Below are 17,527 nucleotides of genomic sequence, written 5' to 3'. Positions count from 1 at the left end.
CATGGCCCTAGCCCCTCAAGCGGACTTCGGACGAGATCCAGAACCCCCAGATTTCTTTAGCGGAATACCCTTTTTTTAAGGAGGGGCAGGTGATGGCTGCACCTCACCTCCCCCAACCACAACTAACTCAATGCCTAACTGCCAAACCTTACAAAGTTGTGATGATTGCTGGGAAGTAGGCGAAAACCAAATGGCCAGTGTCAATCTGCCATGTGGACAAAATTCCTGCCAGGCCCTTACCACAAAACAGGCGACCAACCGAAGTCCCAAGCAAAGCCAAAGCACAGAAACCAAAGAGGGTGGGTGGGCTGGTGTTCAGCAGCAAAAAGTTTATAAAAACCTCCCCCTCCCCCAACTTGCAACAGCCTGATTGGGTGCTGGAACTGGGGTGACTGTGGGACTGCCCCAGCAACAACTGGGCTATGCCCTGCCTCCAGATGTCATGGAGGCCCCAAGGTCCTGAGTGCAAGCAGGACCCTCCTTGAAGAGGATCCAGTTTAGCAATCTGGATTGTTACCTGTGCAGGGAGGTTCTTTTCTCCAGTGGATGATGGATGGAAGAAGGAGGGAGGCAGTTTTCAGAATTCTTCCATTTGTCTGCATCACCTCTTGCAGTATCGTAATTATCTGGAGCAGGTTTATGTGGTGGGGTTTTGTACAGAGGGGGGTGGGAATCAGTGAGAATCATCGTCACCCTTTTTCCATTAAAAAGGGGGGGGAAGCAGGCAGTCCCTTAAAGTCCCATCATAATTATGTCTAAGAGGGTTACCTGGGCTATCTCTATAAACTGGAGACTGTAGTGGTAGCATTGGGTCTGTAGTCAGCCTTTGGGTGACTGTCTTTGCAGTTTTAAAATAAATATCAGTCTTTAAAAAATAGCAGCTGTACACAGTTTACAGTTTGTTACTTACAAAATCTTCTGTGAAGTAGGAACAGGGGACAGACAAGATACAATTGGTTACAACCATTGCTTTTTTCCCCTGGGGCTACGCAGGGGGTACGCATACCCCAAACATTTTGTGAATCTAAGTTTGGCCTCATCGAGGGGCAGTACTTCAATATGAGTAGGAAAATGAGAGTACCTCTAAACATTTTTTTTTAAGAAAAAAAGCACTGGTTACAACCCATTGTGTCTTGTGCTGAGCTGGGATAATGCCAGTGTATGCTGGAAAACTGTCACAGTGGCAGAGATTTGTGAGGTTTTGCGACAATCAGGCTATGAGATCAAGAAATCTAAGTTAGCAAGCCAATGCCAAAGTCTGGATTTCACATTCTTTCCCTGCTCCCTCCCTGTTTGTTTTAGACCCTGAATCTGACCTGCACTGTGTTTGGTAACCCCGACCCTGAGATAGTCTGGTTTAAGAACGACAAGGAACTTGAACTGAATGATCACTATGTAGTCAAACTGGAGCAAGGAAAGTATGCCAGTCTGGTCATCAAGGGGGTGGCATCAGAAGACTCAGGAAAGTACAGTATCAATGTCAAGAACAAGTATGGTGGCGAGATGGTGGATGTCACCGTCAGTGTGTACAAGCATGGCGAAGAGCTGCCCGACGTCAAACCTGGCACAGGTGGCAAAACAAGGCTAATAGCGCCAGAAGGAACTCATTAATCTTCCACGCATGATAAGGGCAGCAGGAAGTAGATTTGTAAGGGGTGTGTTTGACAGGCAAAAGGCTAGAGAGAAGCTGTAGGTCGTCCCCCCCCCCATAGTGTTTCTGCAGTAGATAACTGGTAATGTCCAAGGACATTGAGGTGGGCATCACAGTCTCGGTTCTCTACCCGTACCATCCCCAGATGCAATTACATCATTATGAATAGAAGCTGTTATGTGGCTGGCAACAAAAAGCCATTGCAGGGGCAGCTGTTATTAACTTTATATGCAAATTGGTGCTATATCTGTAGGATGGAACTCTGCTTACGGCAATGGGAAGATCTTACTTTTATTAGTTATATATAATTTGGGAACCGAACTTTACTCCTCAATCTGGGCTGTGACCCTCGGTGCTTTTGTAAAACCCCCAATGGAACTGAAATGGGCTGCAGAAATGTAAACACATTGAGGACTGCAGCCTCAGATAAACCAGACAAGCTGAAAAATGACCTTCTGAGTTATTCTTAGTAGTATTGCTGTTTTGTAGTGCAAGCTGATCTTTAGTGGTATTTTACAATCACCGTGGACTCATTTAAACCATAAGTTTCACAGTTGTTGTTTGTTTGTTTCCTCCCCTGCTTTGTGCTAATAAAAAAAACTTTAAAAGTCACCTTGTGTTTCTCTCTGCACCAAATTACACTTAACTAGTTCTGTTTACTCTCTTTCACTGTTTAATTATGGCTTATTGCACAATTTCACAGCTGGTAGCATGCAGACAATGGACTTAACAATGAAGAAAACAAATTATGCTTAATCATAGTCACTCCATAGCCACTTTAATTTTACACTTTATGGTGTGGTCAGCAAGCAGTTAGGAACTAGTATCAGGAGACACCTATGCCATTTGGTAGCTTCCTAGGATAATTATATTTCCAAATTGGGTTTGATTCCCCCCCCACCCCACAAAATGAGGTAAAAACTCTTTTTTATGTATTCATTACCAAAGTAGCTGTGCTGAACACAATACTGGGAATGTTTTACCACTTGCAGGTGTTTATTTCTGTGGGATTGTTCATGTGTTTTGCGGCTGTAACATAAGGGCCTGAAATCGTACGCTTTCATGTGCTACTCTGAAACTATAATAGTTTATATGTGGCCAGGAGAGAATAGCTTTGCAGCTGCTCAGTTCCAGTCTAGTTTCAGAAAGACTAGAAGTATTTTGGATCTAACCAGGAGTGCCAACTTGAATAAAATATTGTGGGGGCCCAGGTAAGCTCCACCCCACATAAGCGATCACATGATGCAGTGCACACCCACCATTTGAATTGGAATGCCCATCAACTTGGGGGGGGGCTGGCTCCCTCAAATGTTTTATTGTGGGAACCGAAGCCCTCAAGGCCCCAAGGCATTGGCTGCTATAGATCTAACCAATGTGTTCTTATTTAGTTTCGGATTATTATGTATACAAGTGATGCCAAAAATAGAACTCAGCAAAGTCTCCTAACATGAACCAGTTCCTTAAGACATGCCTTTCTCCCCTCCCACCAACAAGAAGATTATTGCTGAGTGAAGAAAAACCATTTATTCTCAAGTGATGAGCAACAAGTTTATAAATATGCAAGCTGAGAACCACTGCACAACACAATGTAAATTAAATATTTTGTGTGAGTAATCACTTACATTTGTTAGTGATTAGCATCAATATGACCACTTAAGGCATATTGATTGATGACCTTTGGCCCTTGAGAAGTTGCTGTAGTATGACTTTGGTGGGGCAAATTTTAAGGGATGACAGTGGATTGGGTGTGATGTAACAAAGCAATTTGATACAGTATCATGCTCTCAATGGAAGCACTGAAAGTACAGAGGGATACCAAATTCAGGAATGGGCATGAGGGGAAAAATTTTAAGATACCATTCAATTTTGGTGAATTAAAAAACTTGATTGGTCAAACCCAGTTCCAGCTTGAACCAGAGGAATCTGTACAGTACAAATTAAAATGTTACTGGATTCAGTCAGCCAGCTAAAGGAACTGATCAACATAGAATACAAAATAGCCAAAATTCAGCATTCTTGTAGGTGTCTTTTATCCTGCACAAGTTGTATTTAGCAGAGACTCTGGTTATTGTATGTTACGGCAGTTTTCCAGACGCATCCTTGGGCACTGCAGACAAGGTTAGACTCATCTTGGTTATGCCTTTAGCTGGCCTGTTTTAGCTAACTAAGCTTCAGCCATATCCTTTCAGGTAGAGGGGAAAGAATTTATGGTGACATTTAATCCTTTGCTGAAGCAGAGAAATTAGTACTTGCTGGAACACTGTTTTCAGGAGGTTGAAGATTTGTAATAAGCACTTATACTTTGTTTTCCACCCAGTATGCCGGGCAGCAGTTTTCGCATTGTTTGGATGTGTGTTGTTGTTTTTTTGAAAGAAAAGTATGTGGAAGTAGCAAGGACATTAATCATAAGACCTATTCCTTAATGATTTTTCAAAACACGGAACTGCGCAGGGCCTCCCCAATCAGCTGTGGGCTATGTGCACACAGTCACACTTCTTTGCCTTAACTCTTGCACCACAAGCACTTCCGACTCTTCAGAAAAACCAGGCAGGTTGTTTGTTGATCAAGAGCACCTTCTAACACAGGGCTTATAAAATGCTCACACCAGGTCAGCTCCTCAGTCTGAAAAACTCATCTCTTCAAACAAGCTCACTGGCTTCCTTTGACTTGTCTCGCTTCACCTTATTCGTCTCATGCCCGCCAACATTTCTCCAGTGAAAATAGGGACGTCCTATTCTGTAATAATAATAATAATAATATAATTATTTATGCCCCAGCTACTCTGGGTGGCTCCCAACATATATAAAAACATAACAAAACATAAAGCATAAAAACCTTCCCTATACAGGGCTGCCTTCAGTTGTCTTCACATGTCCAGATGGGCGGGGTATAAATTAGTATTATTCTTCTTCTTCTTACCTTCCACTGCACTCAAGGGCAGCAGGCTAGCCTTGTGGTGTCCAGAACTCTGTCGTCCAACACCTTTTCAGTGCTCCAGGTTCCCCCTTCCCAGGACCTTCATGCCTCTGGCCCACACGGGTCCCAGTTTGGTCTGTGAGGCCATTTCTCACAAACCATTCTCACCTGTCCTACTTCTGACATCAGAGGTGGGGCAGGTATGTGCTGTAAGCTTCCCAGAGTGGCTGAGGAAACCCCACCAGATAAGCAGGGTATAAATAATAATAAGATTAATAATAAGAAGGACGAGGAGGAAAGTTCATGACACAGATGCTCTAGAATGTCCATGTGTCTTAGAGAGTGAGAGAGTGTCAGTTTCTCTCTTTGGAAGAAGCTGTTCCTCCCCCGCTACAGCTGGAGAAAGCAGTTTTAATTCCAAGTGCTTCCTCCAAACAGATTGTCAAAGGGACTCCCTGTAACTGCTGGTCATTGGTTACAGAAATCTCTTTCAAACTTTGTCAGGTGTTGGATGATGCCCACCTGTCAATGTTGGCCCATGGAAGGCTAGGAGAAGTAGGTCTTCATCCCACAGGGCAGATCCAGTTCCCCATCTGTTCTCATGGTAGGACCACCAAAGAGAGACTTGGCAGAACTAGCTTGCAGCAGTGATATCCTATGGCCTCAAGTGGCTGCAGGAAAAAGAACAAGGTTGAGGGTGTTTAGCTGGGTCTAGTTTCTAGATATAAATCTCAGATTGCAGTCAAGTTTGGAAGTGCAGTTGTGCCAAAAGAGTGCCTGAACAAGCTAGATCTTTGACACAATTTCCATACATCGTTGAGCTATAATACATTTGCTAAAGCAGAGCAAGAGATGGTGGCGTTCTGTTATCGGCTGGGCTTCATCCCATGTGCTGATCAGTGCCTGCTTATCAGAGGCAATGAAGCGACAGTAAATTACAGCAGCTGGAGGTTTCATCCATTTCCCCTCCTCACCCAGGAGCCTATTACACAGAGTTAGCTGCTCCTAATGGAGGCTGTTTCTTATTAGACTGATTTTCTGTCTGACTAGTGAGCTCCGTGTTGGGCAACTTTCCTGTTGCGCTCTTTTAGGCAGTCACAGCATGAAATGGGGCATAGTTGGCTTGTCACAGGAGGAAGATAAGATGTCAGCTAGTTATGCTGATGAGTCTGAGGTAGCCTCTGGCTCTGTTATGTTGGCAGACTGTTGAGAAGCTTCCTTGCCCCCAAGCACCTGCTTCTTTTCTGCCGTCTCTGATTTGCACACTGCTGAGATGCTTAAAATAAGTCCTAAGCCATTCTCCCTTTGAGGACAATATACAGGTGCTGTGACACACACACACACACACACACACACACACACACACACACACACCAAAGGTACAATATGTCTTCTAACTCAAATGTCCTTTTACATAAGCCAGGGGATACCAATCTTTTGGGACTAGTGGGCAGATTTGGAAGGACTGCCTCTCCCCATATGAAACAATGGGGTCCCTGTAATCATCATCAGAGGTCCTTCTTCTTGTAGCTCCTTCATGAGAGGTCTGGATGATGGCAACATGTGAATGGGCCTTTTCTGTGGTGGCTCCCTATTATTATTATTATTATTATTATTATTATTATTATTATTATTATTTACACCCCGCCCACTCTGGGTGGCTCCCAGAAACATTAAAACATTAAAAAACATCCCTAAACATTTGTGCAATGCTCTCCTCAGGGAGGGTCACTTGGCACATATCTTTAGGCACCAGGCAAAAACATTCCTCTTCTCCCGGGCCTTTGACTAACTGAGCAATCTATTGCCTTTTAAAGTGAGAGAGAGAGGGGGGTGGGGTGGGGTTCTTGTTTTTGTTTGTTATGTATTTTTGTGTTTTAATATTCTAAACCACCCTGTGATGTTCGGATGAAGGGTGGCATAGAAATTCAAATAATGATGATGATGATGATAAATAAATGAAATAATGTTGAGAAAGTAGCAAGGGTACCTGAAATATACTCGGAGTCAAGAGTGGATTTCATGCTCTTTATTCAGCTCATAGCGGTGAGGAGGAATGGAAGTTCCCCCAGAATGTCTGCTTTATATACATTATTTACACAATGGGCCTCACGTGATTGGCTAATTCCGGGATTCACCTGTAGGCCAATCAGGTTGCGGATTCACTTCCACCTGGAGCTGGATTGGGTGGCTCCTGTGGACCAATCAGACTACTGCATTCTGGACTCTATTGTTCTAGGACCAATCAGACTGCTGCCTTTTGAATCCCATTGTTCTAGGACCAATCAGACTGATGCCTTTTGGATCCTATTCAACTCAGTACATAACACCACCAGTCACAAAATGGCTGCCATGGGAGCATGGCATAATGCAACATAGCTACCATACTGAAAAGAGCAGAAAAAGAGACAGAACCATAAAAGGTCAAGTTATGCCTGGTGGGGGAGTGGGGATCAGTCCCCTATCAATGGGGAAAAGGCACAGAGAAAAGCTCTGCACCTCTTTGCAGAACAGAAGAGAAGGTGTGTGTCAGTTCTTGGCATGCCGTGAAATGTGTCGATGTTTAAGGAAATGTGTTCATGGTAGGAGAGGCCAAGCTAGTACAAACAGGAACTGAGCAGGAAGAACAGCCTCTTAAATTTTGGAACTTTAAAGAGATATTTATTGAGACTTTTCATGGGTGCCATAAGAGGCACTAGCAACTGTGGGTGCTGCGTTGGCAGCCCATAATATAAACTATCCATGTATGATGTAGGGGGAGAGGAAAAATGCAGGGCCAGGCCTATGGTAATGATAGCATTAGGCATAATGAGGTGATTGCCTCAGGAAGCTGATGCTGAGGACCAGCAATGAGGTATTGGAGAACAGAGCTGTGTATACAAAACAGGGCTCTTGCATCTTGTAAATTAGTCCGCTGTCCTCAGGAGAGACCATTTTCTCATCTCCAGTGTCAAAGTAATGTTCAACTACCAGTCTGGTCGGCTTCTGAAATGGGGGCTGGGGGTCAGGGGCCGGGAGCATGAGCATGAGTCATCATCTTGTCCTTTGCCTCAGGCAGAAGAATGTATCGAGTCTGCCCTGAGAGGAATATTGCTGAGGGAATAGTATGCTAAATAACAGTAACCTATGATTGCCCTTTAAGGAAACTTTGGTGGAGAAAATAAGGCACATTCTTTCCAAAACACATGAGTATGGTGTTGAAGCCTCTAGGTGGCACCAAAAGAACAAAATAAAAATAAGGAGGTTTTAAAAAATAATCTTCTCACTCTTTTAATATCAGTCGTTTTGATGCAAACACATCACTTAGGGAATAGGAGATTATTAAAGGCATTATACTTCTGCCAGGGACAAGGACAGGTCCAGCAAATTATAGTTTCTAGGAAACGGGTGATTATTATTATTTTTTAAAAATGCAATAATCCAGCCTATGTGCATCTTTTCATGGTACGTGTTAGGTGAAATCCAAAGGCAGTCTCTGAGATATTACAGGTCTCTTGTGTCACTGAGATTTGTATCGAAGACTATATATATATATATATATATATATATGCAGGTTTTGGTGTCCTCGGGTGTCTTCCCGTGTAAAAGTTGGGGTGTCTAGGCGACGTTTCGACGAGGTCTCCTAGACGTTTCGACGAGGTCTCCTAGGTCTCCTCTTCGAAACGTCGCCTAGACACCCCAACTTTTACACGGGAAGACACCCGAGGACACCAAAACCTGCATTCCTGTACCCGTGAAAATCTACGAAAGCATATATATATATATATATATATATTGCAACATACCTGTTGCTTATGGTCATTATAAGCAGAAAGGGAAATTTCTGTTGATGGATGTTGCAGATCTTACTGCTTTAAATATTTTACTTCAGGACTCCACATTTAGGAACTGCAGATCCCAGAATCTGAGCTGTAACTAATTCAGTTGCAAGGTCTGGTGCTGTCAAGATCCATACATTTTACAACCATTGAAACCATGATGTTTGGTCAGGGCTATGAAGACAATTCTTTTGTGTAGTTTTGGAAGGAAGAGGCTTTCAGCCTGGATGGAAGTTGTGGTAACTATTCCTCCAAATTCTGAATGACTGCAGGCCATTGGCCATTCTGGCCCAGTTTCTGACATGCCAAGTCATGTCAGAACTTGCAATCCCTTGTGCCTGTAGCAGAAATTAAAATGCATAAGGTTTTGCCGAGTCATGGAATATAAGAGTTTAAGTCTCAATGACACTTCCCTTGAATGCTTTGGGAGACAGGCTTCTTGAGGGATTAATTATTGCTCAATATAAAACGAATGCTATTACTGTATTTCTAGGATGAGCTGTCAACATGTGGTTCCCATTTCATCTTAGATCTAAAGTATCTTTGCAATGGAATCATAACTGCTTAGCTCATTGTAAGCTTTCCGCGATAAGGAGGTGAAACTGTCACGACGTCGCCCTTCTTAGCAGCCAGCAAGTTTCAGAACATTTTGCGCAATGAGTTAACCATGTCAGTAGCTAAAGCATGTGGCTGACATTCCACATGCCCACTCAGCATGGAGGGTGAATTGTTCTCCACCAATGCCCAAAGTGGAATTATGAAAGGAAGTCAGCTGCTTTCAAAGTGAGAGTCAAGCATGGGATGCTAAAGTTAGGCTCAAATTATGCCCACATGGGATGGTGCAAGAATTTATCTACTCAGGATGAATTGACTCAGTGGTGGAGGAACCCACTCCGGCACCTGGGGCGGGACGCTGAGGGGTGGGGCGATCCGCCCAGTGGTGTACGTGTGACGTCCGTACGGAGTGTGCATATGGACTGCACATGTACGGCATCCCGTACAGAGTGTGCACATGCGGCAGTCCATACAGTTGCCGTGTGAGAAGCAGCCCATACGGACAACCTTATGGACAGTGCGCGAGAGCGGCAGCCCGTACAGACACCGCGCAAGCAGTGCCCATACTGACTGTGTGCGCCCTCGGCCGCTCTTCAGCTGGGAAGCAGGGGCCATCTTGTCACCACCCCCAGAGTGGCATCCGGGGTGGCCCGCCCCCTCCGCCCCCCACTTTGTACGCCCCTGCATCTACCCAATCTTGGGTCATTTCCACCTTCCAGCCTAAGACACCATCCACACTGTCTGTTAGGTCTTTCTGAGCCTCTGAAGAGGCATTTCTGTAGGAGGTTGCACCTGGGCTAAGGATGTGCTGCCTTCTGCTCCTTCATTGTTGGATCCAAGGCTTTGTGGTCCTTCTTATGATTCCATTTCCTGTGGTGGTTCTGATACTATTTTTGCCAATGGTTCCAGTGCCGCATTTAGTGTTCCAGTTGCTGCATATCGGACTGCAGGGACACAGAGCCCTGTCTGATCAGTCAACTTTCCCACAAAGGAGATGCAGAAACGGCATGTATCTGATCATCTCAATTAATGGCACTCTCAACATAACTACAATTGTATCTACAGAACACTTTAGCCTGGTGACTTGCCCAGTAGGGCAGAGCTGTATGTGTCACCTCTCAGCTTGGTTGTCACCTACTGGGAGGGGTGAGGTCAGGGCTGTGTGGGTCCCTCATATTAAGTGGCAGTGACTTGCCTGCCAGGAAGCTGTTGCTGCAGCTCCACCTCACTGGGTTACTCAGTTCTGTTGACATCTGTATTCTGGAGTTGTAAAAACACAGGCCCTTGGTTTATTAACAAATGGAAGTTCATTAGGAGAACATACTTTTTTTTTTGGTCTGAAAATAACACAGCACCTCCAAGTTATTATTAAATAGCCTGTAATTACAAATATGCCAGAGACACATTTTATCAAAGAAAATAAACCCTAATAACAAACCATTCACTTATACCCATATCTGTTTTCTGGTCACAAAAACATCTTATCTGCACAAGGAACCCTCTTGATTATATTCGCCGAACCGTTTACTTGCTACAAGACACCAGACAATACAATAATGTGATGTACAGCTTTAATGACATGCTTTTATCTTGAGGACGAAAACTCATAAATAAGCCCTCTTTATCTAGACAAATGTGCTGCCCTTCCTATTCTTCCAGCGTTTGTTGGTGTGACTGCAAAACAAATTACTTGGTGCTAATTAGCATAATTATCAACTTTTTGTGTCAGACATCTTGAATTCAAAAACATCCAATTGAAGCTGCTTCTTTTCACATTGATAGAAATGAACATCCTTCAATCTCGTGGAAAACCAGGAGCTCATCCTTTTGCACAGCAGCCACCTGGCTAACAGATACATGCAGCCATTATACAGAGCAGGGACAGCCAACATGGTGCCCTTCAGATGTACATGGTCTGGAACAATGGGACTTGTTGGCCAACAATATCTGGAGGGAACCTCATTGATCTTTCCTGATTCAGAGCACGCTCATTGCAGCAGGGAAGGGGAACCTGTGGCCCTCCAGATATGGTCCTCCACTGGATTACAACTTGCACCAGTCTGAGCTAGCATGGTCAATGGCCAGAGAAGATGAGAGCTGGAATCCCTGACCCTACCTTAAAGCCTTAAACCTGGTATTTGGATGGATAGGCCGCTACACATTGTTCAACTGTGACCCTATGCATTCCCAACAGTAAAAATGAAAGCAAGTAACACCAATAGAAGCAACGGATGATGTAGCAGCATTGATAGGCTTCCTGGCAAATCTCCTCCTAATCATAACATTGCTCACCCATGATGCCTGAAGGTGGCAACAACAGTTACAGAGCAATGTCAGGGATTCCACAATGGTGCCACCCATTACACATGCCCTCCAATGCACAGGTATGCACCCAGGAAGAGCCCACAGTGTATCTCTTGTCACAAGACTCTGTGGCCCCCAAATTAGAAGTTAGCGACTGGCGCCTGATTGGGAACTTCAGACCATCAAAAAATGTCCATCAATCAAACAGATAAAAGAAGGAGATTTGATGAGTAGTGCTTACTTTCCCAGACCCCTTGCAGGTTCTCTACCTCAGTAGGGACACAGGTGGTCTAAACCACTAAGCCGGAAGGTTTGAATTTGCATGATGGGATGAACTCCCATTGCTCTGTCCCAGCTTCTGCCAGCCTAGCAGTTCGAAAGCATACCAGTGCAAGTGGATAAATAGGTACTGCTGTGACGGAAAGGTAAATGGTGTTTGCATGTGCTCCGGCTTCCGTCATGGTGTTCTGTTGCGCCAGAAGCGGTTTAGTCATGCTGGCCACATGACCTGGAAAGCTGTCTGTGGACAAACACCGGCTCCCTCAGCCTGAAGCGAGATGAGCGCCACACTCCATAGTCGCCTTTGACTAGGCTTGACTGTCTGGGTTAACTACCTACCCCACCTCAGGACCAAGAAGTATCACTGGAATCAGGACCAGGCATCCCACACAGGTAAGCAATGGAAGGTGTATTTCTGGTAAAAGGGAGTGGGACTGCTGAAGACCCTCCAGGCCTCTCCCATAAACACCCCACAATGTGCAGGAGTGCCCATACACAAATGGCCATTTGCAGCAGAGCCTGCCAAATGGAATATCACAATGCAAGCAAGTCTCTTCCTGCCAGTTAAAGCTGATCGATTGTATGTGGGATGGGGCATAGGCTAGATTTTGTGATGATGTCATATCATTCCCACAAGTATTGATTAGTGCCTTCCTTGCTTGGCTAATGACATGGTGATTGGTGGGTGGAATTGTTAGAAACTCCTGTGTCTGTTTTTGTGTGTTTGTGTGTGTGTGTGCGTGTGTGTGTGCATGATATATTAGTTCTTTTTTTCTCATTGTATTGCTTTCAGTTTTGTTGGTGGGAGTACACAGGATTGTGAACACATTACCCAGTCTGTCAAGATTGCGCCATCAGCCTGCCCGCTTGCTAATGTTACTATCTCAGAAATGCCAGCTGAATTTTAGTGCTGTGCTGAAAGTTCTGACTGGAGCTTTTCTAGCAACATTGAAGAGGGATGAAAAGGGAGTTCTAGAATTTGCTGTGGACTGTTAGCTATGTAGCTATGCCATTAAATGCAGGGACTTAGAAAACAAGCAAACAAACAAACAAACAAACAACAAACAAACAAACAAACAAACAAACAAACACAGATTGAGGTCCTGGGTCCCTTGATCTGGAACAGCACCCTAGGGTGCTGCACTTAAAGCCCTAGCTACAAAGCTGACATAATGTGTAGTTTCCCTCTTAGTAGGCAGACAGTCTCTCTGAGAGGCCAAGTCCTGTTTCTATCTTCTGCCTGTGGAAATGATGGCACACAGTCCCTCTCTGCAAGTTATCTGCTTGCATCCTTTCCTCTGAGAGATCTTGCTTGCAACACAGTGTAAATAATCTACATGTCAGGGTAAGAATATTGGCCAGCAGCTTTCCCCCCCATTTCTTTGAATTTTATTTCTGTTTTAGATTCCACTTTGTCTGGTTAAGCACACGGGCTAATTTTGTTTTAATTGCAAAGCCCAGATCCAAGAAAGCCCCTTTAGCAGTATCAAAGGACTATTCATCTGGGAGAAATGTTTTAACAGAAAACCAACGTTATTACAGAAATTATCCTTCAGCACAACAACATCCTCCCTTCAGTCGTCTCAGTGTGATCACATTATCACATGCAGAAGCTGACTGGCTGCTCAGGCGCCTGCTTTCTGATGATAAGTATTATCTATTGTATTGCAGAGGTTTTTTTCTGTCAGAGTGGTGTATGTTTTTGCTGCTTTCCAAATATATTTCAAGATCTTAACTTTGGCCTTTTATCGTCTGAAGATAATTGCTACAACAAACTTACTGAAATTAATCTAGTGAAAGAACCGTAAGCAACATCTGCAGCCAGGGACACCAGTGTGGAGAAGATCCGCAATGAACTGGAATAAAATAGGGCAATCCTAGCAGGGAACTTTTCCTTGTCATCTGGGCAAATAAAAGCTGTGCTGTTTAAGGCATAAATGTAAACCTCTTAGGGCCTGGCAGAACTACAACTCATCAGAATAATATCCAGCCTGTAAAAGTTTATGCCAATGTCTCCTTAAAACTTGATAATTTGACAGCAGACGTTCTTTACATAGGTTATGTGCACACATTTCCCCCTAGAATCAATGGAGACTGAATGTTTGCTTTTTTCACATAGCCCCCACACAACTGAAAACGAATGCACTTTTATTGAGAAACTAGTTTCATTAAAACATAAGAATGTAAAAGGAGTCTGCTGGAATAGGCCAAGTATCTTGTTCTCACAATGACCAACCAGCTGCCCAAAGAAAATCCACAAGAAAGATCCATGCAGAAGAACACGCCCCCCCTCCTGTTGTTTCCAGCGGTTGCAATTCAGAAGAATTACTGCCCCCAGGGTTGAGGCACAGCATAGCCCCCAGGGCTAGCATCCATCGATAACCTTCTCCTCCATGAATTTGTCTGTTATTCTTTTAATGCCACCCAGGTTGATGTTCACCACTGTCTTTGGTGGGAATGAGTTTCATAGTTGCATGAAAAAAATGCATTTAAACTTTACGTATGGGGAGACCTTGAATAAAAGTGGGGTGTGTGTGTCAAACAATACCCTCTTGTAAAACAGTAGCATGGGGGCATCTCAAAAGATAGTGGGCTGTTAAAGCCCTAAGCAAGACTCCTGGGGAAGTCTGGAGGAAAGCTAATATGTTCTCCAACAGAATCCCTCATTCTCATATTTCTTCTGCAGTGATGAGGTTGGAACATCTCCATGGTGAATGTTACCGTCTTCCTCTTGATCTCAATCCATCATACTGAACAAATTCTGACAAAGGACCCAAGTAGCATGTGTTGCAAAATGGTGGTAGTGATGTACTCTCTAGACAAATAAGCTGGCATGTTCTAGAAAAGGCTGCAGGATGAGTGTGCTTATTCCAGTGGCATAGTCTAAGGAGCCTTGTTATCTGCAAATAGTTTCCCAGCCATCTTTGGCTGACTCCATGTGATGAGATGAAGAAAAATCAGTACTGCACTGCCTATTTATTCTATAGGTTTTGAGTGGAAGTATATACTTTGTTTTTTTCAAAACAACATCTTTTTAGTGAGTACCTGATGACATGTCTTTTCTTTCCCTATCTTTCCTCCACCTCTGCATTCAGTTTGCATTACTGAAAGCAATTTGGGCATGTTGCAATTGTTTCAAGGCAGGCTAATATTCAGTTTCCTTCTCAACGTTATTGAGACATCAATTTTCCCCCACCTGCTTACGGATCTGTTAAGTCACCCATTTTGTATGGTTGCTGTAATGCTGACAGTTTAAATTGGCTTCACTTGATATGACAAAAAAGACCTCTGAATGTTCATAGCAGGCTTCCCAGGTTCTGAAAAAGGCAGACTGCACTGGCTGAGCCCTTTTGATTTGCACTCATATTGCAGATTTTTCCCCTCAGAGGCTCGTCTAATTGATAGTGACTTCTTTCTGGTACAAAATGCAGTACAGCCAGGCTTGCATTTCACCAACACCCTGTATTCTAACTTAACTGGCTTAGCCAGGTACATGGGAACAGTTTCCCACCTATGTCCCAAGTTCCTACATAGTTCATAACAAGTAGTCATTATGAAGAAATGGGGGGAAATTGGTGAGAGTAACTAGTTTCTTCTGTTTTAGTGTAACAATCAAGGCAGGAATTGCAGATCTCACTTGCTTTGAGAACTAGGAACTTCTGGTGACAGCATAATTTAGATCCACTTTGGATGTTTTGTTGGAGGAGGAAAAACAAATTGCAAATCACTGGTGCTTGCTCTTTCCATCTTTGTCCTGTAGCGTTTGAACCTCAAAACCACCCCCTTTCTTGTGGTTTCAACACTATTTCTTTAGGCATCTCTTGGTGGTGCTGAGTCAAAATAAAAACGCACAGAGGTGTTCTTGCAAGTGTTGTTACCTCCCTTCATGTACTGATCCACTTTAAAAAAATAAAAGACTGCTGTTAATTAGCAGAAACCATCTGCTTATTTCTGATCATGGAAATATTCTCCATATCAACCTGATACCAAATATGCTACAGCTGTTCCTCTGTAGGCTCCCCTGTGATTATCTATACACTTATTTCAATGACCCAAGTCAAGTATGGGAGATTTGGGTGGACTATGGGAAAGTTGAGAGTGAGTTTCCTAGGTTTTCAGCATGTGTTCAGGGGTTGAAACAGGCACGTCTAAAAATAGATTGTCCCCCCCCCTGTACAGCAAACAAAAGTATCCCCCCCTCCAAAGGTAGCTGGAAAAAGATGCAGATTTAATGGTGATCTATTTTAGGTCCTGCTTTTCTTTCACATGCATTATCTCAGATGCACATTTCTGTATATCTCTGCCTATATCACAATGCTCATTTTGGTCCCACTGAACTGATTGAGATGAACATTTTTAATGCGTATAAAGATGAGCATGACCACCCAGAAGTACCTACTGCTCTAGGTGACCAGTTGCTTGTGATCATAGTTGGAATGTGGCCAACATTTCCATAGTTCCTTTAAGAAAATGTTTGGGAGCAGCTCTCTTTTTTGCTAAGAAAATCCCCTTCTTAGTTTCAACACTTGGCTTCCTAAGGAAAGCTGATCTTTACTGTTCATGATTATTGATATTTTGACTCAGCAAAGGAAAGACATCAAGCAGAGAAATTACAATGGATGGTTTGTGCTCACTTGAACTATTATAAAAGAATTAGTGAAAGGTGTAGAGCCACAATTTGTTTCTATGGTCCAAACCAAACATCTTATTGAAGTGCACTATTTATTTGGCAATATAGAGATAATGAAAAATTGAAGAGCTTAACTTTGTAAATTACAATCCTTTTGCAGAATGTTTGCCTTTGTGCAAGCAGCTACACTATATTAATGCATCTTTTCAAATGGAAATGCCATTAAAATTGAGCTGTACATTTTTTACCACTTTGAAACGGGAAGCTTTTTTTGTTTTTTTTTTACAAAAGGCAAAGTGACCAATTAAGTCTAAGTCCAATTAAAACTGGAGTTGTACTCAAGATGATTTATTCTGTAGAACTTGGCTTTAGACATACACACCACATGTGGCATTCAGAAAGAGATTTTGTACAGCAGGGAAGTAGAATCCATGGTCATGGGAACTAGCCTGCTCTTTGTCACTATATTAAACTATTAACACTTCTCAAGATAAGAATGCAGGTTTGCTCTTTCAAGTGAACCCGGCATCAAAAGCATCATTGGGCAGCTCACAACAGACGTCACCACCTTGCCTCCCATTTCTAGTGCTCCAAAGAGCACCAGACAGATGCTCTTGTCATTGTTATCTGATGCTGTTTTCTGCCCAAAGGAAGTGCAGATAGTGCTGATGAAGAAATTGGCATAACAACAACAACAACAACAACAACAACAACAACAACAACAACAACAACAACAACAACAACAACAACAACTTTATTATTTATACCCCTGCCCATCTGGCTGGGTTTCCCCAGCCACTCTGGGTGGCTCCCAACAGAGGACTAAAAACAGAATAAAACTTCAAACATTAAAAACTTCCCTAAACAGAGCTGCCTTCAGATGTCTTTTAAAAGTCAGGTAGTTGTTTATTTCCTTGACATGGGAGGGCGTTTCACAGGGCGGGCGCCACTACCAAGGAGGCCCTCTGCCTGGTTCTCTGTACCCTCACTTCTTGCAGTGAGGGAACCACCAGCAGGCTCTCAAAGCTGGACCTCAGTGTCCAGCAGCTGCTCATCGATAGGATGTTCTCCTCAGCGAGGCCTATCTGTCACCTGGTTTACCATCATTTTCTCACCAGGCAAGTAAGTTGTTGTTTTTCCAGGTATTTGGTCAATGCCCATAATTGGATCTCCCCACCCCATGATAATGTTTTTAATAAGTTTGTGTATTTTTAAAATTGCATTTCGTTCTTAATGCAGATTACTTCAGGATGTTATTTTTGCGGTTGGTGACACGTAAATTCAATGAAGCTAACCTCAGTGCCATTAAAAACTTTGCTGGTTCCATTGTAAAGATTAACCTGATTTAATAGACACAAAGCATTCTTTCTGGAC

The 17,527-nt window shown here is 43.4% G+C and overlaps 1 protein-coding gene across 1 annotated transcript in view; it reads left to right on the top strand.

Annotated features, from left to right (window-relative positions):
* Nucleotides 1-2,263, top strand: part of MYOM2 (myomesin 2) — an 80,714-nt gene extending 78,451 nt beyond the window's left edge. Inside the window, exon 37 of the mRNA XM_081856780.1 lies at nucleotides 1,303-2,263. Coding sequence (XP_081712906.1) covers nucleotides 1,303-1,611 — 309 coding nt within the window. The 3' untranslated portion in view covers nucleotides 1,612-2,263. The remainder of the gene's footprint in view (nucleotides 1-1,302) is intronic.
* Nucleotides 2,264-17,527: the final 15,264 nt, after the last annotated feature.

Source organism: Podarcis erhardii (assembly GCF_964252035.2).
Source record: "Podarcis erhardii genome assembly, chromosome: 3".
NCBI classification, from domain to species: domain Eukaryota; kingdom Metazoa; phylum Chordata; class Lepidosauria; order Squamata; family Lacertidae; genus Podarcis; species Podarcis erhardii.
The sequence above is the reverse complement of the archived record's forward strand: the minus strand, read 5'-3'. Positions and strand labels throughout refer to the sequence as shown.